The 24838-nt window shown below is 55.8% G+C and overlaps 6 protein-coding genes across 6 annotated transcripts; 5 read left to right on the top strand and 1 right to left on the bottom strand.

Moving 5' to 3' along the window:
• Nucleotides 1-4: 4 nt before the first annotated feature.
• Nucleotides 5-2372, top strand: B0H64DRAFT_403755 (P-loop containing nucleoside triphosphate hydrolase protein). Its single transcript, XM_062804335.1, has 7 exons — nucleotides 5-460; nucleotides 516-600; nucleotides 657-676; nucleotides 730-765; nucleotides 816-977; nucleotides 1028-1353; nucleotides 1404-2372. The coding sequence occupies exons 1-7, from the start codon at nucleotides 362-364 to the stop codon at nucleotides 2209-2211; spliced, it is 1536 nt and encodes a 511-aa protein (XP_062656727.1). The 5' UTR covers nucleotides 5-361; the 3' UTR covers nucleotides 2212-2372.
• A 1455-nt stretch (nucleotides 2373-3827) lies between these two features.
• B0H64DRAFT_376153 (galactose mutarotase-like domain-containing protein) lies at nucleotides 3828-5145 on the top strand (the record flags this gene model as incomplete). Its single annotated transcript, XM_062802460.1, has 2 exons — nucleotides 3828-4680; nucleotides 4739-5145. The coding sequence occupies 2 exons, from the start codon at nucleotides 3828-3830 to the stop codon at nucleotides 5143-5145; spliced, it is 1260 nt and encodes a 419-aa protein (XP_062656726.1).
• A 385-nt stretch (nucleotides 5146-5530) lies between these two features.
• On the top strand, nucleotides 5531-6412 carry B0H64DRAFT_476781 (Ctf8-domain-containing protein; the record flags this gene model as incomplete). Its single annotated transcript, XM_062808168.1, has 1 exon — nucleotides 5531-6412. Exon 1 carries the CDS (start codon nucleotides 5900-5902, stop codon nucleotides 6410-6412), a length of 513 nt encoding a protein of 170 aa, XP_062656725.1. The 5' UTR covers nucleotides 5531-5899.
• A 228-nt stretch (nucleotides 6413-6640) lies between these two features.
• Nucleotides 6641-8376, bottom strand: B0H64DRAFT_403748 (putative diphthamide synthesis protein-domain-containing protein). The gene is made up of 2 exons (XM_062804334.1): nucleotides 7897-8376; nucleotides 6641-7834 (listed from the first exon to the last, which is right to left on the bottom strand). Exons 1-2 carry the CDS (start codon nucleotides 8072-8074, stop codon nucleotides 6678-6680), a joined length of 1335 nt encoding a protein of 444 aa, XP_062656724.1. The 5' UTR covers nucleotides 8075-8376; the 3' UTR covers nucleotides 6641-6677.
• A 285-nt stretch (nucleotides 8377-8661) lies between these two features.
• B0H64DRAFT_376151 (ribosomal protein S6e-domain-containing protein) lies at nucleotides 8662-9791 on the top strand (the record flags this gene model as incomplete). The annotated part of the gene is made up of 6 exons (XM_062802459.1): nucleotides 8662-8667; nucleotides 8784-8863; nucleotides 8920-8926; nucleotides 8983-9345; nucleotides 9471-9638; nucleotides 9696-9791. The coding sequence occupies 6 exons, from the start codon at nucleotides 8662-8664 to the stop codon at nucleotides 9789-9791; spliced, it is 720 nt and encodes a 239-aa protein (XP_062656723.1).
• Nucleotides 9792-11697: 1906 nt separating this feature from the next.
• Nucleotides 11698-24300, top strand: B0H64DRAFT_444489 (uncharacterized protein; the record flags this gene model as incomplete). Its single annotated transcript, XM_062806788.1, has 10 exons — nucleotides 11698-11745; nucleotides 11803-16827; nucleotides 16937-18932; nucleotides 18987-19586; nucleotides 19638-19697; nucleotides 19755-19907; nucleotides 20043-20126; nucleotides 20364-23744; nucleotides 23808-24152; nucleotides 24206-24300. 10 exons carry the CDS (start codon nucleotides 11698-11700, stop codon nucleotides 24298-24300), a joined length of 11787 nt encoding a protein of 3928 aa, XP_062656722.1.
• Between the last annotated feature and the right edge of the window lie 538 nt (nucleotides 24301-24838).

Below are 24838 nucleotides of genomic sequence, written 5' to 3'. Positions count from 1 at the left end.
TTCCCACTACGAAGGATTTTGGAAACTCTGAAAAGGAGACAACAACTATTGAGACCCTGACCTGAAAAAAAGACTCAAGCTTCGACTCTCTCTGCCTGGCATTACGCCGTAGCTGTGCCTCCGTTGGTTTGGGAGATGTGGCTGTGCCGTAGGGATTAATGCGGGGCACAGCAGGGACCTTGGCCGTGGTGTCGTCCAACTCGGAGCTTGCGACTGCAGCTCTCCCATCCCTCAACGACAACAACCGCTTTGTAACCAACCTTGCCGTCTCTTTTGCGCATCGCTTGTCAGTTTTGCTACAGGCGCGCTGCAGATACATCCTTACGAAACCCCCAAAAACGACCCGAATTCACTAATCGCGATGGGCGACCCGCGGGATCCGTCATCGTACCGGGTGACGCCGAGGATCCGCTACAACACTGTCGGTGGTGTCAACGGGCCCCTCGTCATCCTCGACAATGTTAGCCGCCCCTTTCGAACCCTGGAGTAATACACTGTTCTGATTGTTATCACAGGTCAAAAACCCGCGATACAATGAGATTGTCACCCTCACACTTCCCGACGGGACCCAGCGATCCGGCCAAGTCTTGGAGACCCGAGGTAGGCATCCTTAGATGGTAGCGATCTCGCTACTTAGTAGCTGACAACTCTCATAGGAAGCCGGGCCGTCGTCCAGGTAGAATCGCCGACTTCATAATCCGACGAGGGGGTTGCTGACGCATATTACAGGTCTTCGAGGGCACTTCGGGCGTCGATGTAAAGAAGGTGGGGCGCAATCGACCAAATATGGCAGGACGCAGCTAATCAAGAGATAGACTCGTGTTGAATTCACCGGGGAGAGCTTGAAGCTCGGCGTGTCGGAAGACATGTTGGGGCGCATCTTCGACGGCTCGGGTCGTGCGATCGACAAGGGCCCCAAGGTGCTGGCTGAGGAGTTCTTGGATATCAACGGCAGCCCCATCAACCCCTACTCCCGAGTAAGGATACCGATTCAATACGCCGGTGGAGCAAAGCTGAGACAGTACAGGTTTACCCCGAGGAGATGATTTCGACCGGTATCTCGGCCATCGATACGATGAACTCGATTGCGCGCGGCCAAAAGATCCCTATCTTCTCCGCTGCCGGTCTCCCGCACAACGAAATCGCCGCTCAGATTTGCCGGCAGGCCGGTTTGGTGCAGCGCCAGGGCGTCACAAACAAGGGTGTCCACGATGGCCACGAGGAGAACTTCTCGATCGTCTTCGCAGCCATGGGTGTCAACTTGGAGACGGCCCGTTTCTTCACCCGCGACTTCGAAGAAAACGGCAGTTTGGAGCGCACTACCTTGTTCCTCAACCTTGCCAATGACCCGACGTACGTCCTAGTGTTTTTCGCCGCTGTGACCTTTGCTGACCAACCAACAGTATCGAGCGTATCATCACGCCGCGCCTTGCCCTGACGACCGCCGAGTACTACGCCTACCAGCTCGAGAAGCACGTCTTGGTCATTCTCACCGATCTGTCTTCGTACTGTGACGCCCTCCGCGAGGTGTCGTCCGCCCGCGAGGAAGTCCCCGGTCGCCGCGGTTTCCCAGGTTACATGTACACGGATTTGTCCACCATCTACGAACGTGCCGGTCGTGTGGAGGGCCGGAACGGCTCTATCACGCAGATCCCCATTCTGACCATGCCCAACGAGGACATTACACACCCTATTCCCGACTTGACGGGCTACATTACCGAGGGCCAGATTTTCGTCGACCGTGGTCTGTACAACCGCGGCATCTACCCTCCCATCAACGTGTTGCCGTCGCTGTCCCGTCTCATGAAGTCGGCCATCGGCGAAGGCATGACCCGCAAGGACCACGGTGACGTGTCCAACCAGTTGTACGCCAAGTACGCCATCGGCCGTGACGCAGCGGCCATGAAGGCCGTCGTCGGTGAAGAGGCGCTGTCGGCCGAAGACAAGCTCTCGCTCGAGTTCCTCGACAAGTTTGAGCGCACCTTCATCAGCCAGAGTCCGTACGAGTCGCGGACGATCTTCGAGTCGCTCGATCTGGCGTGGAGCCTGCTGCGCATCTACCGCAAGGACATGCTGAACCGTATCCCCGCCAAGGTTCTCAGCGAGTTCTACCAGCGGTCGTCGGCGGACCGCAAGGGCAAGGGCAAGGCAACGACCAAGGACACCAGGGACACGGCGGCGCCCGAGGAGGAGAACCTTATCGATGCATGAGCACGGGCGAGTTGGGACTTGGTCATGAGCAAGCGATGCATATATACGTAATGCGTGCGGGTTCGCTCTGGACGGGGGACTTGATTTGCATTGTAAATGATAGGCTGGGGCGGTGGTTGGCGAGTTCGTAGATTGGAATTTGACGAGTGTTTGGTTCTTAGCGTGCCTCGATACTTGCCTAGGAGCCTCGGTAGGCATGCCCGCCAACCTGACGCCTTGCCGAACGGTTGAATTTTGCCGTGTGTATTTGCCATTGGAGCGCCTCCGTCAATCGCCTCGCCTGTGCGTTGCAACGTCGTCATATCCCGTGCTACCTATTTATTTTTCTCCGCGTACCTTGGACGGGCTCGACGGGATACTAAAGCGTAGGCGTGCAGCTGAATCAACAGGTTTCTCAAGGGTGGTGTCGTATTACACGGTCGCTCTGTGACCCCGAGGCTCGACTGGCTGCAACATAGTTTCCAACCCCTCGGGACTACGCAGGTGTGTACTGTACATATGTATTACGAGTGGTGGAGAGAGCCACAACCCACTCTGCTCGCAACCTTGTGTTTGGAATCCCACCCTTTGAGCATCTCCAACCCAGTGGCCCTTGGCGTCGATTCAAGCTTCGGCTGCTCGCTCAGCAACGGCAGGGCAGAGAAGACAGGGGATGGAGTGGATTCACCCCGCATTCCCCCAAACCAACACGCGCACCAATCGCGATCTCGCTTCTGGCCCAAACCTCACTCCAATTCCGGGACTTGCAAGTGGTAAACAATCATCGCCAAAGCGGGCGTTTTGCGCGGAGCTTCATCGCACTTCAGCCGAGACGCAATTGGAAAGGGCGCAAAAGGGTAAGTTGGAACCCATGAACCCGGATGGAAACAAACAGGATGTGGACACCCGCCACTCGATTGGCCTCCCCGTCACGTTCGCTTGCAGCGAGTGGCAGCGAGTGGCAGGGAGCTGCATGCACAACGTGGTTGTCTCTCCAACTGCCTCTTTGGGAGACGAGAAGTGATGGGATCTGCGGTCGAAGACCTGGAAGCCTGGCAGTCATTGTTCCTGGGGCACCACGAGACCACCATCCATCCACCAGAACGCCCAGCTACCAACTCTGTCGCTGAACAACGGTGAACGAGAGAAACGGGAAAGCGTCCGATGTGGTTCACGCCTCCACATATGTACTGTTGTGTAAGGCTAACCATACTTCGTACATCGCTCCATAGTATCACGGGACGACTGGGGTCTCGGCCGTTTACCAGCCTTCCTTCACCAAGAGGGATATCCGCTCGCTTCTAGGCTGTACGGAGAAATTGAATTATTCCGTCCATGGTACGAAGGAACCTCAAGCTTACCTGGTCCTGCAGATTACCCCAGCGCAGTTGTCCGGGGCCTGGGTTTAATGTTCCCGGACATTGTGCATGAGGGGTGACGTCCATCCCATGTTTACCGTGGCACCGTGGTATTCACCTGCCAGCTTTGCACATGCACGCACCCTTCATTCACTCGCAGTGCCCCGCTGATGGAGTGAGCTTATAACATCGGCCCGCCTTCTCTTTTCCCCAGACGCATTCCTCAACCGTTACATCATTTTGTGCTCTGACCTGTCATCCTGACGATACCACAACAAGATGGGTCTATTACACTTACTCTCCGGAGCGGCTTTGCTTCTCAACGGAGCATTGGCCACTACGCCCGGCCCTGGATATTCAGGTGCTCATCATCCCGATGAGAATGGAAAGTTCTGGATTTACGGCGAGGGCATCGCCGCTGCTTTCATCCCCTACGGAGCCTCCATTTCCAACTTGGTCATCAAGGACAAGAATGGTGTTCCCCGGGATATCGTGATGGGTTTCGACAAGGCCAGCGACTACGCTACCGATAAGTCCCATCCTCACCTCGGCAGCGTTCCCGGCCGCTACGCGAATCGGATCAAGAACAGCACCTTTGAGATCGACGGCGAGGAATACCACATTACGGCAAACGAGAACCCTACCGATGAGCACCCGGATGGTCTCAACACCCTTCACGGCGGAGTGGACGGATGGGACTGGAGGAACTTTGACATCGTCTCTCATACCAACGAGTCCATCACTTTTTCCATCGTCGACCCGGACGGCAAGGAGGGCTTCCCTGGCGAGGTCATCTCTTACGTCACTTACACGCTGGGCGACATGACCTGGGATGCCAAGATGATTGCCATCGCAACGACCAAGAAGACCCCCATTATGCTGAGCAGCCACACGTACTGGAACCTGGACGGTTTTGCCAACGACGAGACAAACACCGTCTTCAACCACACCTTCCATCTGCCCTACAGCGGCCAGCGGGTCGCAGTGGACAACATCTTGATCCCCACCGGTGACATCCAGGCCAACGCCAAGGGCTCCGTCAACGACTTCTGGAGCGCCCCTAAGCAGATCGGCGAGAGCTTCAACGACCCGGAGATCAAGGGCAACTGCGGGTTCAACTGTACCGGCTACGGTATGCAACTCCTATCCCTTTTCTGTAGTAGGAACAAACACTAACTCCCCCACCCTAGACAACTGCTGGCTGGTCAACCGGCCCGACCCGCACGACTGGCGCGCCGACGGCGGCTACGTCGCCAGCCTGTCGTCGGCCTGGTCCGGCATCCGGCTCGACGTCTACTCGGACCAGGACGCCTTCCAGATGTACTCGTGCAACGGCCAGAACGGGTCCTTCCCGCTCAAGGCCTCGCAGGGCGTCGGCCGCGACGCCGGCGCCGCGGGCGCCGCCCGCCGCAACGTCGGCGACCCGCACCCGGACCCCTCCCGCATGGTGCCCAAGTATGGCTGCGCCGTCCTCGAGGTCCAGGACTACATCGACGGCATCAACCACCCCGAGTGGGGCCGCCTGGGGAAGCAGGTGTTTGGACCCGGCGGCGACCCCTACGTGCTCCAGGTCAGCCATCGGTTTTCGGTGGAGTGAGGTGCGCTGGTTGGAGGGCTTTTAGGCCGCGGAGTTTGGGAACTGGTTTGTTAGTTTTCTGGCGTTTTACCTCGGGGAGATGGTCCTGTTGGGCCTTCGAGTTCTTCTCTTCTTTAGCGTATTTTACGTGGTAGGGTAATGCTCTAGGGTAATTAATATATCTAGTCAATACTGGTGTGAAATACATCACTTGAGAAGATTTATGATAATTTTGACTGGAAGCTCTTCATCATGGATTTGTAGGGTCAAAAACCGTCTTCATTGTAGTACAGGGGGAGGAGGTGCCGGAACTCCATGCGAGCTTGAAAGCAGTTGACATCGTCAAATTGGATTTAACGCATGCTCAACCCACATCTCATATCTTGCAGTATTTCGGCATCCAGCTGACAGTGAATGTTGGAAACACTCAAGGGAGAAGATATGTCAAATTGAGTCCCTGCCCTTTTGTATGCAGAAAGCGGGGCATTTCCACAACCGAAAGATACACATTGGAGTGGCTCTCATCCACCGAACCATAACTCAAACTGATGCTTAACTGAACAACAACCCCAAATATCCACAGCAACAATCAACAAACCCAATACCGCTACACCTACCTCTGTCTACAAACCCAGAACCCGTTATCTCAACGGCCACCCCCGAAACCCGCCCCTACGGACTGTATACCTCGGACTTCTCAAATTCGAATTTCCCACCCTTAACTCACCACCTCAAACCTCAACTCCAAAAAGGAAGCAAAAAAGAAAGAAGCACAATGTCATCATCCACCCAACCAATCCCCCTCCACACCTCACCCACCCCACCCACAACAACACCACCACCCAACCCCCTCCCCACCCTCCTCCAAACCCCCTCCGGCCTCGCCCTCCTCGAGCTACAAGGCACCATCAACCTACCCCCAACCACAACCTCACAAACCCCCGCAATCCCCATCGGCCGCCTCATTTTCCCCGACTACAACCCCACCGATACTAGCAATAGTAGCGGGGACACGGCCTGGATGAAGCGGGCGTGGCTGTTCATCGGCGAGAACCAGCGCCTGCAGGGGGAGGTGAAGCGGCTGCCGAAGGCGGTGGCCGTGTTGAGGAGGCGGAGTAATGGGGGGAGTGGTGGTGGGGTTGGGGTTGAAGGTGGGGATGGGGATGGGGATGGGGATGGGGATGATAATGAGGGGGCGGAGGAGTTGGAGGTGGTGGAGGTGGTCAAGTTTAAGATTGTGTTTTCGTTGAGGCCGGAGCCGGTGGGGAGTGAGAGTCTTGTTGCTTGAGGGGTTGAAGGGGGTGGGTTGGTTGGGTTGCTGGATGTTGTGTGGGGGGGGGGGGTGGTTGAGGGTTTGCTTTTTGGCTGGTGGGCTGTCTACGGATTATGGGGCTTGGTGGCCGCGTTATTGAAGGAATATTTGGGACGTGGGGAGGTCGGTAGGATGGTGCGCTAGACTTGAAGAGGGGATACGGAGCATGCGAGTCGGTACAGCTAACTCGTTGCTGGACATGAGGTTGTGTACAATGGGTGGACGGTCTTGCGATGTTATTCTACCTAGTCCCTACAACAACTGGTTTAGTCCTCCCAAGTCCTTCCTTGCCATAATAATCCATCGGGTACGGGCCCTTCCCCCAGTCCTCCTTCTCCTCCAGCGCTATCAACGCCTCGTACGGCGTCAGCAGTGGCCGCGAGAAGGCATATCCCCAGTCAATGCTCAGCCGTGGGCACGCCACCTGGACCCAGCACTCGACATCACTCATCATCGCCAACTTGCCCGGGAATATCTCGCTCAGCAGCAAGTTGACGAACGGGATGCCCATCTGTTTCAACTTGCTCTCGATTAGAGCCATCGTGTGCGGGTTCCCCTGGCGTCCCAGCGAACCAAGGATCAGGCCCCATTTTTTGGCCTTCTTCGCCGTCCGGATAGCGTCTCGCCGGATATCCTGCATCTCGGTGTGCCCGTACGTCTCGTGCGTTAGCTTGCGGGAGTATGGGTCGTATCGGTAGGCGGGAATGTCGGGGTTGTGGATCATGATGCTTTCTAGATGGAAGCGCCCGTCACCCAGGTACAGGATTAAGTCCACGAGGTTGTCAGTGTATGTGGACAAGTTTGGTGAGGTGCAACCCAGAATCTCGCCCTTGGAGAGAGGCGCGATTTGGGGCACAATGACCTTGAACCCCGCCTTCTCCAGCGTTGATCGTACGCCGTGGATTGTGGCGTTAAACTGTATCGTCCCGACCAGGGCAACCGTCTTTCCGGGGGAGAAGTTCCGCTCAAGCGTAGCGAGTAGGTGCGATGTGTCGATGCTTATGTCGACAAAGACGTATAGCGTCTTGATCTTGGTGACATCCACCGGGATTAGACAGCTGTGGGCGTAGTGCACCAACAGGTCGCACCCCATAGCCCGCGCCGTGTAGTCGTCGATACAACACGCTCCATACGTGACATCGCCCATGATCAGAGTTTCAATTCCCGGGCAGAACTCGGTGAGGATATCGGAAATGGTGGTGGCGAACAGGAGGAGGCCCTCGGGCATCTGCAGGGCCACGCGCTTGGCACCTAGTGAACGGATGCGGTGAACCGTCTTGGGTATCTCAAAAGAGTAGTTCGCTGGGAGAAGGGACATTGCCGCCTTCAAGGCCTCGTCGTTTAGTATTTCAGGGGGCACTTGGTTGAGCATTCTCGGCGCCCGTCGTGGCTGAGCAACTGCGACGGCTATCAGTCTCCCTGTTGTCACTGGGAACTCAAAGTAAGGTAAGTTCAAGTACCTTGAATGGCCCCGCTATCCTCGATCGAGGTGGCCCCCGAACTAGACTTCGCAGCCTCACCGGCAGCCCGCCTCCCTACGAAGCGCTTCTTGGGTTGTTTGACCACATTCTCCTGGATCTCTTTTTCTTCGATCTCGGCAGCAATGCCCAAGTCGGCCAAAACCCGGTCTTCCTCCATGGCGCGGGTACGATGAGTCCCGATCACTGAGAAACTCTTGGTTGCTGTTACTGTTCTAGAGAGAGAACTTTGATGGAATGAAACAACAGCTTAACAGGAGCCTTTAGCAGCGGTGCTTCGGCATGTGAGGAGGACGGATCGTGAGGATTTTTCGTACTAGATCGATACTCTTGTTCAAGGACAGTAGTCTGTTTGAATAATTTCAGTATGCGGCTGCACGCTTACCACATGTGTAGATGTGTCAAAAATCTCATAAGCCTTGATTCTCAAGTCGCCAATTCGTGAGCTCTTGATGCCCCTCCATCAATTGACCCCTCGGGCTTATCGCCAGAAACTCGCTCCTTATCTGGCCGAGTCTTGGCAAAGAATTTCGAGACCTCAGGCCAGGCAAGGCTGGGTGAGAGACAAATCCCAACACGTGCCCAGCCAGTTCAAGGTGGGTCTTGCAAAATTACCGGCCAATCAATGCGCGCAACAATTATGCCCTAAGATTTCTCCTGGTCTGGCGCTGCACACAAAACGTTCCTTCGATTTCTCCAGTCTCTGTCTGCATCATCAACGACGGCCGTTCAGCAAATACCGCCAACATGAAGGTAAGGCTTGCCCAGCCTCATACCCGATTCGAATGTCAACGAGATTCCTGCGATTTTGCGAAACCTTGTTTTTCTGCGTCCCGTGGTTTAACGATGATGCTGACCCGACCCCGTAGCTGAACATTTCGCATCCTGCGAACGGCTCGCAGAAGCTGATCGAGGTGGAGGATGAGCGGAAGCTCAGGCACTTCTTCGAGTATGTGGCCTTCTTTCTCTCGGTTTAGGCGTGTTGAGCTAACCAAATCTTCGCAGGAAGCGCGTATGTTCAATCGATACCCGCCGATTCTTTTCTTCGACGATACTGACTTGGACTAGATGGGCGCTGAGGTCCCGGCCGACCCCCTTGGCGATGAGTGGAAGGGCTACATCGTCCGCATCACGGGCGGTAACGACAAGCAGGGTTTCCCGATGAAGCAGGGTGTCATTGCCCCCAACCGTGTCCGCCTCCTCCTCGCCGACGGCCACTCCTGCTACCGCCCCCGCCGTACCGGCGAGCGCAAGCGCAAGTCCGTCCGCGGCTGCATCGTTGGCGCCGACCTCTCCGTTCTCGCTCTCGCCATCGTCAAGCAGGGCGAGCAGGACATCCCCGGCCTGACCGACACCGTTCACCCCAAGCGCCTCGGCCCCAAGCGCGCCACCAAGATCCGTCGGTTCTTCGGCCTCAGCAAGGATGACGATGTATGTGCTCCATGCCTATATCCCGTCATCGCCTACCCTCGAGCTACGTCGATCTCGATCGCGCAGTTCGGGTAGAGTCTGAGTGCAACAATTGGGAGGCTAATACGATATTCTCGGAATAATAGGTCCGCAAGTACGTCATTCGGCGTGAGGTCCAGCCCAAGGGCGAGGGCAAGAAGGCCTACACCAAGGCTCCTCGCATCCAGCGGCTGGTTACCCCCCAGCGTCTGCAGCACAAGCGCCACCGCATTGCGCTCAAGCGCCGCCAGACCGAGAAGGTCAAGGATGAGGCGGTATGTTTACATTTATATCCAAGATTGAAGCGCATCGAAACGCTAACCATGTCGCAGAACGAGTATGCCCAGGTCCTGGCCAAGCGTGTCGCTGAGGCCAAGGCCACCAAGGCCGATATCCGCAAGCGGAGGGCCAGCTCGATGCGCAAGTAAAATTGGGGCGTTTGTTAATGGGTCTCGGGTTGCTTTGGGAAAACGGTCACGGCGTGCTTGCTTGGCGGCTCATCTGGGCGTGTACATGGTATAAACACCCTTCACGAATCTCGACAATGAGTTTTTGCTTTGAGCGTACTGGGCGCCGAAGCGAGGCCGCGCAAAGAGCTATGCAACACCCTCTCCCTAAGAACAAGTACCTGCTCCCGTGGCGATTGTGTGATTCATAGATGCTTTGCGCAATGATACCAGTTTGACTTGTTTTTTCCAACCCAATGGTCCACCTCGACGTGCCCACGTCCGGCTGTCGAGGCTTGAGCTGCTGCCTGCACTAAGAGCGGCGTCGATCCTTCGGCTTCTCAGACCCATCCCACGCCCTTGGTCAAAGTGGACTCGAAATCCGCAGCTGGGTTTCAGCTTGTTGTCTTGTATGACTGCGGGACAACATTGGAATGCGATCGAACTGCCCGTGCCTCGCAAACCTGCGCATTTGCATCAGGGCTAAACTGGTTTGTTAGGATGGCTGTAATGAACTCCTGGGGGTAGCAACTGGAGCAAACAGTGAAATTGTAAGCGAATCCGTAAACAGTCAGAAAGTCACGGCCGGTTGACTTGCAACCGTCGCAATTCGATCGCACTTGCTGGCATTGGAACGATGACTGCATTTCGGTGACCACGACTTCTCCGCCGCCAGTTGGGTTTGCTCCTTCATTGAAGCCCGAGTACGAACAGTATCCACTTTCATCCAACTTCTTGATGATCTGTGCAAACGTCATGGTTTATGCCAGAGTACCCTAGGATTTCCCGTCGAGGAGTCATGACAGCGAGACCGCGGTCCTGGGACGGAAGGGCGCGGATTGGGGGATTGGCGGTATCCTCAAGGCCCTTTTCACGGATTCTGCAAATACCGTTGATGTGAGTGGGTTTTCGGAACGCTCTCAGTGCTCCGTTTTTGCCGTCCAACGCCTTTGCTGAGCCTCTTCTCGGTTGTCGATGAGGACGGCGGCGCTGCAGCACCCGCTTACTACTTGCCTACCGAGGTGGCCTTGCTTGTTGGTTACGTGAGGGGTCTGGGTACCCCTCCTTGGCTGAGGTGGGGGTTTTAACAGAGACAGACGACCTTGAGACTGCGGCGGCCAGGTGTTAGCCCACGTGAGCTTGAATGGTCTCTTCAAATTTGGAATAATGATAACAATAGGTACTGCTTGTTTGTTAAGTTAATTGACTGTGGATTGTTTGCTTGTAGAACAAAAGGCGAACGTAGAAACAGGTCGCCGGGGCTGGAAGAAGCTGGTGGAAAAGACGTTTTGCCCCACATTGGGACAGCTACCAGGCTCTGGCGGTACTTGCCGTGCCCGAACTTTTTTGGTGGTGTTTGGTACCTGACCAGCTGGTGCTGCCGTCATTGTTGCTCCCCTTCGCCGAAAAAGGCCCTCCGCTTGCTTTCTCATCACAAACCCGAACTTTCTTACCAACTGCCTTTTCGGTGTAATTCTTAACTGCGACATCGACTGCGAGTTAACTCATCGCGGATTTTAGCGAACATCACAGCGTCAAGCTCCGCTCCATTTTCCAAGTCATCCTGAGGCGACCTGCACTCGTCTTCAAGCTGTATTTGGGCCTTGGGGAGCTTCGCCGTCGCCTGCCGAGTTCCGTCGAACCAACCCCAACTCCAACCCGTACTTGCAGTCGCCTTCACCTACCGCAAGACAACCCCGCCATCGCCCGACCGCTTTCTCTTCGACAGCTGGCTGTTGCCGTTCTCGACCACATCTTAATCGACGACTGCCATCCCCGCACTTCTGCGGCTTACGTAGTAGGGTCACTGTCCGTTCGCCGGGTTCGTGGGTAGTGGAGGGGGAGCGTTTACTTTCTTCAGCCCTCGCGGCTCAGCCGCTTCGTCAAGATGGGTAAAATCACCAAGACGATGCAGTCCAAGCATAGGGAGAACTTGGTGAGCAGCCTTTCCCCACCCGTTTCTTTCCCGTTTGCTGTGCTAACCCCCGCTTAGTCTCCCTGGGTTAGAGACTATGTTCTCGCCGCCGCATCTACTCCGTTGCCCCTCATTCCCGGAAAGCTTGACGAATTCCCGACAAGATGGCCGTTCCCGCGTGGAGACCTGTACCACTGGATTCCACTCTTGAACCGGTTTGACAGCGTTCTCGAGGCATACTGCGCCACATACAAGCTGCAAGAGGGGTTTCAAATGCGAGATGTCGCGTGCGATTTACTCTTGAATAAGGGCACCCCGGTGGAGTACGCCGATGAGCAGGCCTACAGCAAAGAGCGCCTGGTGCAGCTGGGCTACAAGGAGGACGGAGACCGCCAGCTCGTGATCTCGATCCTCACTTTCACCAAGGTGCTCCTCCAGCACTGCGGCAACCGGAGCATATACGCTAGCAGCCCACATTTGAACGATATGCTCAACGCGACCGACCTCACCATCGTCTACGCGACGCTTGAGGTTGGCCTAGAGCTTGCCCAGCGTTACCAGGCTTCGATCAAACGTGTCGGTACTCCCAACCGTCAAGTGAGCAGCGCCTTGCTCGCGAACCATTACAACATTGACCTCGAAAGGGTGCAATATCTTGCCCAGCCTTTTGTTAAAACCCCGGTCTCGCCAGGTCCTCGGCTCCCAGACCTTCCGCCGACGACTCTAGGTTCGACAAGCAAGGGGAAAGAGAAGGCATCCAGCTCGAGCCATCGGAATGCAGCATCCGTGTATGCCAACGACCTCAATGCGATTTTTGCTCCTTGCCCAGCCGATGATGCGCGCTGGACTGGCTGGGGCGATGTCAAAATCATTTATTATCCGAAGTCCGAGGCCCCGGGGTCGGTCGCACCGGAATCTCATGCTGGAGAGGGCGGTTCGTCTTCGTCAGTCCCCGCGACCCCCACCCCACTCCGGCGTAGCTCGACCAGCATATCCCAAACCCCTCGCTCAAGGGGAGCTCCTGCCGCTGAAGACAGCCCTTCGAGCCGGAGCCGCGGACCGGGCGGCGATGAGCAGGTTGTTTCAGGCCCCAAGTCCGTGGAGCTTCGCCAGACCATGGTGCAATCGACGTCCATCTACGAACTTCTTAAACACTGCCCGACCGACATGCCCAAGGTTGTACGATACGAATTTCTCAACCGGCTGAGAATATGCAAAGCGCTCCTGGGGTCACCCGAGGACCGGCAATTGGCGCTGGCTGTCCGTCTGCTTGCCATTACCAACCTGGCATACATCCATCCCGAGGCAACGTTCATCGAGAAAGTCCTGAAACAGGATAATGACGAGCCACGCAGGTACCAGCTCGTGTACCAGCTGGTCGAGTTGGTTCATCCTTCGGTCGATGGAGCTCCCGAAACACCCCTGCGCTTGCAGGCCATCGCACTTGCAGCTTTGGAGTCCATCACCGCCATGCCGATCAAGTACCCAGAGGTCGTTGCAGCGCTGAATGCAAACGTTAACCACGGCATTTTCCTGTATCTCATCCGGAAGGCATTGGCAAGCATGAAGGAGGACTCCGACGAGGTGGATGATGGGAAGGTGACTGATGCCGACCACTGGCGCGGGAGCCTCTTCGCCTTGACTTTGCAAATGGCTATGGCTTCTCGCATAGGCCACGAAATGTCCTCTGCTGGCTTGCTCGAAATCATGGTCGACATCCTCAACATTCGATCCAAGACAGCGACTCGCAACTACAGCATGGTCCTTGCGTTCCTGGACACGATCATTTATGGTTTTAACGGCGCCTTTACCGTGTTCAGCAATGCCGGTGGCCTTGATGCCATCTCTAACCTCATCATTGACACGGTTGCTCGCTCAAAGGAGCTCGTTGCCGCCGGGCAGGGGATGAAGCCCGATTTCCACTCCCATACGGTGGACTATGAGATCCCATTCTACCAGCAGCAAGCACTGAAATGGCTTCTCAAGTTCATCCACCACATAATGACCAACGCTTTCTCGTTCGGGACAAACATTGATCGACTTTTGAGGAATCTGGTAGACAACTCTGCCTTGCTAGGAAGCCTCCGTGCCATTACCGAGGACATGCATGTCTTTGGTTCCTTGGTCTGGACCAATGCTGCTGGCTTGTTGAGCGATTTTATCAACAACGACCCCACTAGCTTCGCTGCCATCTCGGAATCGGGTATGATCCAGAGCTTCCTCGAGACCCTTACCGGCAAACCTGTCACCTTGCCGAAGCCTTCCGAAACACCTAAACCAGAGCCCGAGGGGGAGGACGGTGCCTCGCCGGCTTATGCTGACGATTCGGTTACCTTGGAAAGCGATGAGCGGCCGCACCCTCCGACCCAGGAGACGCTCGAGGCTCCCAGAGAACGCCTTGCCCCTGGTATTCTTGCCTCCAACGATGCCATTAGCATTATACCCTCTATCCTGAACTCTATCTCGTTGAATAACACTGGCATGAAGATGATCGTCTCGTCGAATGCCCTCGAGGTCTATCTAGAGATCTTCGAGAGCCCACATCATGTCCAGGCTCTGTCGGAATCGGATTTGGCCAACGTCGTTGGGGGCAGTTTTGACGAGCTCGCTCGTCACCACCCGGCTTTGCGACCAGCCATATCCAATGCCATCCTTGACATGGTGGCCCGGGTCCTCCATCTCGCGAAAAGCAAGGCTGCCAACGCAGGGTGGGGTGCGAAGGTCTCGGTTGCCGACTCCAGCGGCAAGGCTGTTACCGCAGATGACTCTCTGTTGACGAGAGCGGAATCGCCGGTTATTACAGCCAAGGGAAAGGGAAAGTCCACCGCAGAAGACTCGGATGTCGAAATGGTCGACGCTGATCCTGCGTCTGTACAACAACCCGAGTCTGACGCTGGGTCTAAGCCTAAAGCCACGGGCCCGTTCCAAGAGATCACACTCTACATTGGCGCCGTTTCGTCATTCCTCAACGCTATTTTCCACAACTCCAGCCTCAAATCGTCATTTGTTCGGGATGGCGGTACTGAGCTACTTCTGCAGTTGTCGGAAGCAGCTGGTCTTCCTGGCGATTTCGAGACGACTAGCGCGTCGCGCTCGCTCGCCCACGCGCTCGCGGCGGCGATAGAGGCGAATTCGATCCTTGGTCTCCCATCTTTGCTCAACCGGATCCACGCCGCAATTGATGATCTGGAACCGCTTCTGGGCAAGAAGGGGGCACAGCCCTTCTTTGCACCCTTCGTCGTTGCCAATCTCTCGGTGCAAAACGACAAGGGAGAATGGGATCAGGATTTGGTCCGCAAAGTGGCTGGTGGCACTCGAGTTGTGAAGGCTTTGGTAAAGTTGCAGATCCTGCTCAGGACCCTCTACCAAAGCTTCCCGTATTCCTCCCGACACGCAACGGTTTCGATGCCAGCAGTCAATGTCTTCGACTACTTGATCTCCCTCGTCAACCGCCTCGGTCCACTCCTGCGCGATGCTGCCACGGAAGACATGGCCCTCGCTGCCCTTGTCCCGCAGCACTGGCTTGGGAATCGATCGTTTGCGGATGACAGTGCGGAAACGGCCCCTCTACCTCCTACCTCCTCCGCTAACGAGGGCAACAAGCCTGAAGACACTGGTTCGGCCTCGGCGGACAAGTCAGCAGAGGTGTCGACGTCGCCTAAAGAGCCAACCAAGGAAGAACGTTCGACGACTCGGTTCCAAAACTATATCGTCATTAGCCGCCTTCTCAACTCTCTACCCCCTAGCACCCTTCCTTTTTTCCAGACCGTTGGGAAGGTCTTGCTCCCCAGGCGAGGGCTCGACAACCACCTCAGATCTCATCACCTCAGCATTGCACAGGCCTTGGCGGAAACAATTCTCGAGCAGTTGAATCTACCAGAGGAGCAGAAGCTGGCGGTTCGGGACTTGCGATACTGGGACGTTATGTTCGACGCACTGAACCAAATGCTGATTGATCCGACGCGCCAGCCAGATCGCACATCCATTCAGCTGGTCTTGCCTGTTTTGGTGGCGTTCAAAGACCGCGGTGGCATTGAGCTGATGAATATCATGCTCCAGAGATTTGCCGACGAGCTATGTAGCGAGGCGCCTGATGTCAAGGACGCTCAAAAGATACAGCTCGTCACGACTGGGATGAAAAAGATACTCGATATTTACCACGTCATTGTGAACGGCAAGAACGTCTACGAGTCTCTCGGACAAGCGAGCTTATTCCCGCGGTCTTCGGACAGGAGCAGAGATTTGGGGCATCAGCTCGTCGTGGAGCTGAGGTTAGCTATCCTCCCAGTTGCCCGAAAACTCTGGGAGTCCGACTTCGCAGAAAAGGCTCCAGCACCAACCCTGAGCAAGATCATTGATATCATCAAGACCATTGCGGCCGCCGACCAGGAGACGAATGCATGGCGCAAAACGGACAAGAACTCGCCGATTTCTCTCTTCAAAAACCGCGAGCCCGTCCGGTTCAACTGGGCTGCGTATGCTGTTCATGTCAGGGACCTGGTCCAGTCGGGCTACAATGAAGAGCTCGCTCGTGAAGCAGTTTATCGGGCGAACGGGAAATCAGAGTACGCGGCGGAGTATTGTCGCGGTCACTCTAAAGATTTGGCCGGAAAGCGTAACCCCATACCTGAGCAGGACGCCTACCAGAGCCCGCCATCGCCGCAATTGCAAGAGTCTTCCAAGGATACAACGGCCGCCCCCCCGCCCAACCCCCCGGCCGTGGATCCCATGTCCTTGGACTCGGTGAACGACTTCATTCAAAATGCGATTGGCGAAGCTGAGGAACTTTCCTCCGACGAGTCTCAAGATGATAGTCAAGATGACTCTAGTCAACACTCCGCGAGCCAAGAAGCCCCTGGCACTTCCTCCATGGCGACGCAAGACCCTGCTGCCCCATCGGGCTCGTCTGCGGAATCTTCGACACCGCCCCCCATCACGAAGGACGATCTCGACAAGATGAGAGCGGAGATGCAAAATGATTCGATAGGCCGCTGCCTGGACGTTATCAGGGCTCATCCAGACTTGGTTTTCGAGGTTTGTGACCTCATCCAGGCCACTGTTCTCAAGTCGGACAGCGAGGAGAAGCGGACTGAAGTTGGCGAGGTCCTTGCGAATGCGCTCATGTCGTTCGCCTCCGAATGATGAGGAGGAAAAGCGCGCAAATGGCCGTGGAATTGCAGCTTTCGCCCATCTACTGTCTCTCCTCCTCCAGAACCGGCCATTCTTCAAGGATACTCTGCCAACGCTGAAGCAGAATATTGGGGAGTACCTTGGGTTTCTGAAGGTTTCGCCTACAGCATCGCATGAGGAACTACCGTCATGGATTCCGTACATCCTTCTCATCTTCGAGATCCTCCTCTCAGACGATGAACAACCAGTCGAGGTCACATGGAGGATGCCGACCAAAGAGGACGATGCTGTCGAACCGCCGGTGTGGGTGGCCAAGGATCTCAGCATGTCAAGCGAGGACCGTTCCAACCTGCTGACAACGATCTTGGACATTCTCCCAAGAATCGGGAAAGAAGAGGCTCTTGCAGTTTCTGTCCTTCGGATACTTGTGATCCTCACCAGAGACCACTCGACGGCAAAGGTTATGGGTGAGAAGCGGAATCTGCAGCGGCTGTTCGTTATGGCGAAGCAGTCCTGCAGCGGAGGCTCGGCTCGTCTAAACCAAGCCCACATTACGGACAACATTCTGATCATTCTTCGTCATATCGTCGAGGATGAAGATATGGTCCGCTCGATGATGGAAACGGAGATCAAGCAATACCTATCTTCAGCTAGGAACCCTCGCGCTTATCACGACCTTCAGAGTTACTTGCGGCATCTTTCCCATGTGGCGCTCCGCGCACCCAAGCTCTTCGTCGATGTTACGACAGACCTCGTGAAGTTGAACAGCGGGGCAACGATGTTTGACCCCGCTGTCCGCACTCACAACCTGTCGCTCAAGGATAAGATCGCTGACCAAGAGACCGTCGCACAAGAGGGATCTGTCGGGTCCGCCGTGCAAGCGACCGAAGACCTAACCATCGACGACATCAAGCCATCAACCGAGTCTGCGGATAAGGATATGGCCGACGCACCAAAGACTCCGTTTGAGGTCAAGCGCCCTGTTCTCGAGAACCCCGATGGGGTAATCCATTTCTTGCTCTGTGAGCTTCTGAATTACCGGGAAGTTGACGACAAGGAGCCGGCAAGCCAACCTTTGAAAGACTCTCCGGCCGAAGGCGAATCCTCGAACGCAAGCGGGGAGGCTACGCCCTCCCCCGACCAGCAACCTTCTGAGCAAAAGGATAAAGACAAGAAAACTCCCAAGCCGACTTTTAAGGCGGAGGATCACCCGATCTTCATCTACCGTTGCTTCTTACTCAACTGCTTGGCCGAGCTCCTGCAAAGCTTCAATCGTGCAAAGGTCGAGTTCATCAACTTCAAGCGGAGCGTGCCAATCCAAACGAACACGCCCATTAAGCCTCGGTCGAGCGTCCTGAACTATCTTCTCAATGATCTCCTCTGCCTGGGGCCGGCCGGTATTCCGATAGACTCGACGATCATCAAGAAGAAGGCTGCCACATCGACTCACGCCCAGGCAGTGCTCGTAGCCTTGGTCTCCCGAACGCCCGAGAAGCCCGTCGACCGCAACCGCAATCAGTTTGAGTACGACGATGACTCGGACCTTTTGTTCGTCCGCCGCTTTGTTCTTGAAACGGTTCTTCGCGCGTACAAGGAAGCCACTACTCCAGGGGAGCCAATCGAAGTGCGCTATGGCAAGATGATGTGCGCCGCCGAACTGATGAGCTTGATGATTGGCGAGAAAGAAAAGGAGAATCAACCGAGAGATGCCCGCGCAACGGATCCTGCCGTCACCCGGTCCCAGATGCAGCTCAAGCGCCTCATGTACGAGAAGGGATACCTCGCCACCTTGACTGCATCCATTGCCGACATCGACCTCACATTCCCCAACGTCAAGCGCACTATCAAGTACATCCTGCGCGTGCTTCGGGCCCTGACAAAGACGGCCTACTTGCTCAGCCAGTCAGACGTTATTCCCATGGCCACGACCGATCAACCCGAGGACGACTTTGCATCAGCGTCATCTCTCTCAGATCTGGACGATGACCGTGAGGAAACTCCCGATCTCTACCGCAACTCCACCCTTGGTATTCTCGAGCCTGGTCGCGAGGAAGATTTCTCTGACGAGGACGAGGATGGTATGTCCTGGAACCCCGATGATGTCTATGCCTCGCATTTGCTAATTTTCACAGACGACGATGCCATGTACGATGAAGAGCATTATGACGATGAAATGGAGTATGGCGAGGATATGTCCCAGGACGATGAAGAAAATCCTAGCGACGAGGATGATGATGAGCTGCGCGGGATGGGTCCGATTGAAGGCATGCCTGGCGATCCTGGCGTCGTGGAAGTCATTATGGGTGAGAATGAAGACATGGACGACGACATGGATGAGGACATGGACGAAGACGACGAGGAAGAACCCAGCGATGAGGACGATGAAGATGAAGATGAGGACGAAGATGAGATGGGCTCCGAAGATATGCTGGAGATGGAAGACCGCATTGAAATTATGGACGAGGAGGGGAATCCTATGGACGATGAGGGGGCATCCGGTTGGGAGAGCGACACCGACGAGGATGAGGACGAGGTCGAACAAGACCTCGGGTTTGAAGGGGGCGCGGCACATGAAATCCATGATGCACTCATGCATCATAGCCATGGCCTCGATCCGCTCAGCCGCATTCCCGAGATTCTCCGGAACGTTGTGGACGGCGGCGACGATCTCGATGCCGAAGACATGCAGGATCTCGACGAACACTACCTTGACGATGGTGCTGAAGATGATGGTAGGTTTCCGCCCACGCCCCTTTTTATGTGTAATCGGCTAACTGGGTAAGACGAGGAAGAGGAAGATGAAGGTGACGAGGATGAGGTGTACTACGACCCAGGCCATCATCGTAAGTTCATTTTTAGTGTATATTCGTTCCCCAAGTATCGGTTCTGACGCGAGTTAGACGATGACCACCCACCTCCCAACATGCCCTCGGGCCTCGGCTGGGATATTTCCCAGATTGAGCCCCATCACCGACTTCGGCATGGGGGTGCGCGGAGTCCTTTCCCTACTGCTCCGTTCATGGGAGGGCACCACCGCGATCCCCTGGGACCCGGTACGTCTGACGAGGCCTTTCGCCGACAAGGTCGGCGGAGGTGGTTTAGTCTTCCAGAAGACTACAACCAGAATCCAGACTTTTTTCTAAACGCCGCTCGGCCGACGCTCGATCATTATGCTAATGGACCACCAGATTTCCGAAGCTACTTCCGCCATAGCACCCATCGGCCACCCCCAAACCCGACAGACGATGGTGTCAACCCGTTGTTGCTCTCTGGTAACCGAACCGGGCAGGATGCACCTCGGGGTGCTGGTCAGCATATGATACGGCTCGGGTTCCCGGGTTCTCTGGTTGGACATGGGATCGACGCACCGCTCGCTTTTATTAATGACTTGATGCAGAGTATCCCATTCCCCGCCCGTGGTGGTCCTGCTTTCAGCCTCCAACTGAGATCCGAAGGCCCGGCCGGAGAAGTTCGGCAGCTAAACATTCCCGTTAACATGGCACAGCCAGGACGGGAGCCCCGGTGGGAAGCACGCCGCGAGGTGTACCAGGAGCCTCACCATGCTGTCACATTCTCCCCCGAGTCTACTGCCGAGCGGTGGCAGGAGGAAGCCAAGATGATTTTCGGTTTCAACCACAATGAAAAGTCAAAGCTCCTGTCTACCGCAATCCTTGGGATGCTTTACCCGGCCGTGATCCAGCGTGAGAAGGAAGCGAAGGCTCGGCAGGAGGAGAAGCGCAAGCAGGAAGAAGAACGCAAGAAGCGCGAGGAAGAGGAGCGCAAGGGACGAGAGGCTAAGGAAGCCGAAGAGAAGGCCGCAAGGGAGAAGAAGGAGGCCGAAGAGCGCGAGCGTGAGGAACGGGAGCGAGCTGAGGCCGAGGCTGCGCTCGCAGCGGAAGAAGCAAATGCGGTTGCGGAGGCGGCCGTCGAAGAGCCCCAGGCCATGGAAGGAGTTGAGCCCCACACAGAGGTTCAGGAGGCTGGGCCGCAACCGACTCCGGCGGCGGAACGTGTTGTTACCACTATCCGCGGCGAAACCGTGGATGTCACGGAGCTCGGCATCGACCCCGAATATCTTGCAGCGCTACCGGAAGAATTCAGGGAAGAAGTCATTGCCCAGACAGTCAGCTCTCGGCGCTCTCAAGCTCGCGAACAAGCTGTCACCGAAGGGGAGAATACCGAAGTCTTCCAAGAGTTCCTCGAGGCACTTCCGGCAGAACTTCGTATGGAGATTGTTCAGCAGGAACGTCAGGAACGCCGCCGCCGTGACCGTGAGGATCAGCGGAGAGAGGCTACAGCTATTGGCCAAGACCTCGGTCCCGTCGAGATGGATACGGCTAGCATCCTGTTGACCTTCCCGCCCGCTCTTCGGGAGCAGGTTCTGCTGGAGCAAGGCGAAGACATCATGGACCAACTTCCGCCTGAGCTCGCCGCCGAGGCTCGCGCTATTGCTCAGCGGCACAATATTCATCGTGTCCCGCCCGCGGCCCGTCCCCGGGAAGCTGCGCGTCGCCCCGATACAGTAGTTGAACCAAAGCCACAGCGGCGCACCATCGTGCAAATGCTCGACAAAGCTGGCGTTGCTACACTTCTCCGGCTCATGTTCATCACACAGCAGAGTTCTATCCGAAACTATCTCTTCGATGTCTTTGCGCATGTCTGCGAGAATCGTCAGAACCGCCTAGAGGTCATCTCTACTCTCCTTCAGATCCTTCAGGACGGGAGCACCGATATGGATGCAGTCGAACGCAGCTTCGGCCAGCTGTCGTTGAAGGCGAAGCAACCAAAGGACAAGGACCCCAAGACCCCCCAGAGCCTCAAGCGGACGTTCACCACCACAGGCGCAACCAACCAAATGTCTGGAAATTCAGAGGTCTCACCCCTGTTGATCGTCCAGCAATGCCTTGACCTTCTGCAAGAGCTCGCGACCAAAAACCCCCATGTCCCATCTCTGTTCCTGACGGAGCACGAAACTGTCGCTTCGACGCTCAAGCGGAGCATCACCCGCAAGGGCAAGGGCAAAGACGTCAGTGCCAAGGCTCAGAAGTACGCTATCAACTCACTTCTGGCCCTCCTCGATCGGGACCTCATCATGGAGAGCTCATCGGTCATGCAACTTCTGGCGGATCTGCTCAACAAGGTCACGTATCCGCTGCAGGCTCTCGAACGTCGGCGCAAGGAGGCCGAAGAGGAATCCAAGAAGAAGGCCGAGAAGAAGGCGGAGGAGAAGACCGAGGAGAGTGCCGAGACCGTTCAACCTTCCGAAGAGCAAGCTTCTGCGGCCCAGGGTGCAGAGCCATCTGCCGTGGCCTCGACCGAAGAACAAACAACAGCCGATAGCAAGGAGCAGCCCGAGGCGGAAAGCTCAACGGCCAAGGAACCGAAGGTTGAGGAGAAAAAGGTCCGGCAACTCACCCCGCCCACGATCCCCGACCACAACCTGAAGATGGTAATCAATGTCTTTGTTGCGCGGGAATGCAGCTCCAAGACCTTCCAAAACACGATTTCGACCATCAAGAACCTCTCCAACATCCCGGGCGCTAAGAAGGTGTTCGGTGGAGAGCTCGTCTCGCAGGCTCGGATCCTGAGCGAGAACATTGTGTCCGACCTTGAGGATCTGCTCCCTCATATTCTGCGGGCCGAGTCGGGAACCGAGATTCAAGGAATTGCCCTCGCCAAGTTCTCGCCTGGCGCATCGGAGCAGAACAAGTTGCTGCGTGTCTTGACTGCTCTGGATCACCTGTTTGATACCAAGAGCAAGAAATTGGGCAACGGTGCAGAGGGCGGCGAGACTACGGACGAGACTAAGGAAGATCTTCTCGGCTCGCTCTACTGGAACCCAACCTTCGGGACCATGTGGGAGAAGTTGAGTGGCTGCCTTGGGGCAATTCGGCAGCGGGAGAGCATGCTCAACGTGGCAACGATCCTGTTGCCGCTGATTGAGTCTCTGATGGTGGTCTGCAAGAACACGACGCTGAACGAGGCGTCTGCGTCACAGGGTGCGGCCGGGAAGGAGATGTTGCTGACTAGCCCGCCGCCGGACAACCGCATTGCAAGCTTGTTCTTCACATTCACGGAAGACCATCGGCGTATCCTCAATGAGCTTGTGCGGCAGAACCCCAAGCTCATGTCCGGAACATTCTCTCTTCTTGTTAAGAACCCAAAGGTCCTCGAGTTCGACAACAAGCGAAACTACTTCAACCGAAGCGTCCATGCGAAGACCGGCCAGCAGCAGCGGCCGCAGTACCAGCCATTGCAATTGTCGGTGCGCCGAGACCAAGTCTTCCACGACTCGTTCAAGTCGCTCTACTTCAAGTCGGGCCCGGAGATGAAGTTTGGCAAGCTCAACATCCGCTTCCATGGCGAGGAGGGCGTCGATGCCGGTGGCGTCACTCGCGAGTGGTTCCAGGTGCTCGCCCGCCAAATGTTCGACCCCAACTACGCGCTCTTCATCCCCGTGTCCTCGGATCGCACCACGTTCCACCCGAACAAGCTGAGTGGCATCAACGATGAGCATTTGATGTTCTTCAAGTTCATCGGGCGAATCATTGGCAAGGCCCTGTACGAGGGCCGGCTCCTTGATTGCTACTTCAGCCGTGCGGTCTACAAGCGGATCCTTGGCAAGCCGGTGTCGGTCAAGGACATGGAGTCGTTCGATCCAGACTACTACAAGTCTCTTGTTTGGATGCTCGAGAACGACATTACCGACATCATCGTTGAAACCTTTTCGGTGGAGGATGATGAGTTCGGCGTGACCAAGGTCGTGGATCTCATCGAAAATGGCCGCAACATCCCGGTCACAGAAGACAACAAGCACGAGTATGTGCGATTGATCGTGGAGCACAAACTGCTCACATCGGTCAAGGAGCAGATGGAGAACTTCCTTAAGGGTAAGTTTACAGCCCACAAGTTGATGTTGGTTGATACAGTATCGCTAATACGTGTGTGTTTAGGGTTCCACGATATCATCCCCGAGGATCTCATCGCCATCTTCACAGAGCAGGAGCTTGAGCTGCTCATTTCCGGCTTGCCAGACATCGACGTCGACGACTGGAAGAGCAACACTGAGTACCACAACTACACCGCGGCCTCTCAGCAAATTCAGTGGTTCTGGCGGGCTATCCGGTCGTTTGACAAGGAAGAGAGGGCAAAGCTCCTGCAGTTCGTGACGGGCACGTCCAAGGTGCCTTTGAACGGCTTCAAGGAGCTGGAAGGTATGAACGGTGTCAACCGTTTCAACATCCACCGTGACTACGGTAACAAAGAGCGCCTACCCAGCTCTCACACATGCTTCAACCGTAAGTTTCACCCCCCAATTTCCTCGGGCGGCCATTTGCTAACCTTGCCATAGAACTCGATCTCCCCGAGTACGAAAGCTACGACATTCTGCGCGGCCAGGTGCTCAAGGCCATTACCGCTGGCAATGATTACTTCGGCTTTGCCTAAAAGAGCATGATTGCGGAAGGCAGGATGGAGGTGATGGCAGGGACGGTGGGCATAAATTGCCCGACCTGCCAGGATCGCGGCATTGGTGTTTGATGTTTTAGCTTTAATGCATTTGCAGGTGGACAGGCGGAAGGAGTGGCGGTAAACTGCAATTGCGTTTGCGAATTGTAGAGTTGGTCATTGTATGTTTTTTCTAGCTCTTTCATTGCCGGCTGAATCTCAGCGTGGCCTAGTGGTTGGGGGGGAGCGGAGTGCAGGCCGTCTTCCTCCGTGCTGCTGCTTGGTCGAGCGGAGAAAGCCTAGTAGATAGATGATCCTGGACGCCTCTTGTTAGAGGCGGAGCGCAGATATGGCAATGGATTAGTTCTATTACTCGTGGGAAATCGTGGTGAAGCTGAATCTGCCTTGTTCCTCGGTGTTGTTCCTTGATTCAAGCTCAGCAAAGCGAAAGAGCAAGGCAAACACAGTTCATTCGTCTACCTCCAGATAACAATGGGAATGGGAATAGTAAGATAGCCGGCTCTTAGGCACAATAAAA

Source organism: Chaetomium fimeti (assembly GCF_033439085.1).
Source record: "Chaetomium fimeti strain CBS 168.71 chromosome Unknown B0H64scaffold_6, whole genome shotgun sequence".
Lineage (NCBI taxonomy): Eukaryota > Fungi > Ascomycota > Sordariomycetes > Sordariales > Chaetomiaceae > Chaetomium > Chaetomium fimeti.
This window is presented reverse-complemented; position numbering and strand designations above follow the sequence as displayed.

Bases quoted from the DNA above. Each gene is read 5' to 3' on its own strand.
- B0H64DRAFT_403748 (XM_062804334.1), bottom strand. From the start codon at position 8,074: ATGGAGGAAGACCGGGTTTTGGCCGACTTGGGCATTGCTGCCGAGATC. The intron at 7,835-7,896 runs GTACTTGAACTT...TAGCCGTCGCAG, and splicing joins GGATAGCGGGGCCATTCAAG to TTGCTCAGCCACGACGGGCG.
- B0H64DRAFT_403755 (XM_062804335.1), top strand. From the start codon at position 362: ATGGGCGACCCGCGGGATCCGTCATCGTACCGGGTGACGCCGAGGATC. The intron at 461-515 runs GTTAGCCGCCCC...TTGTTATCACAG, and splicing joins CCCTCGTCATCCTCGACAAT to GTCAAAAACCCGCGATACAA. The intron at 766-815 runs GTGGGGCGCAAT...ATCAAGAGATAG, and splicing joins CGGGCGTCGATGTAAAGAAG to ACTCGTGTTGAATTCACCGG.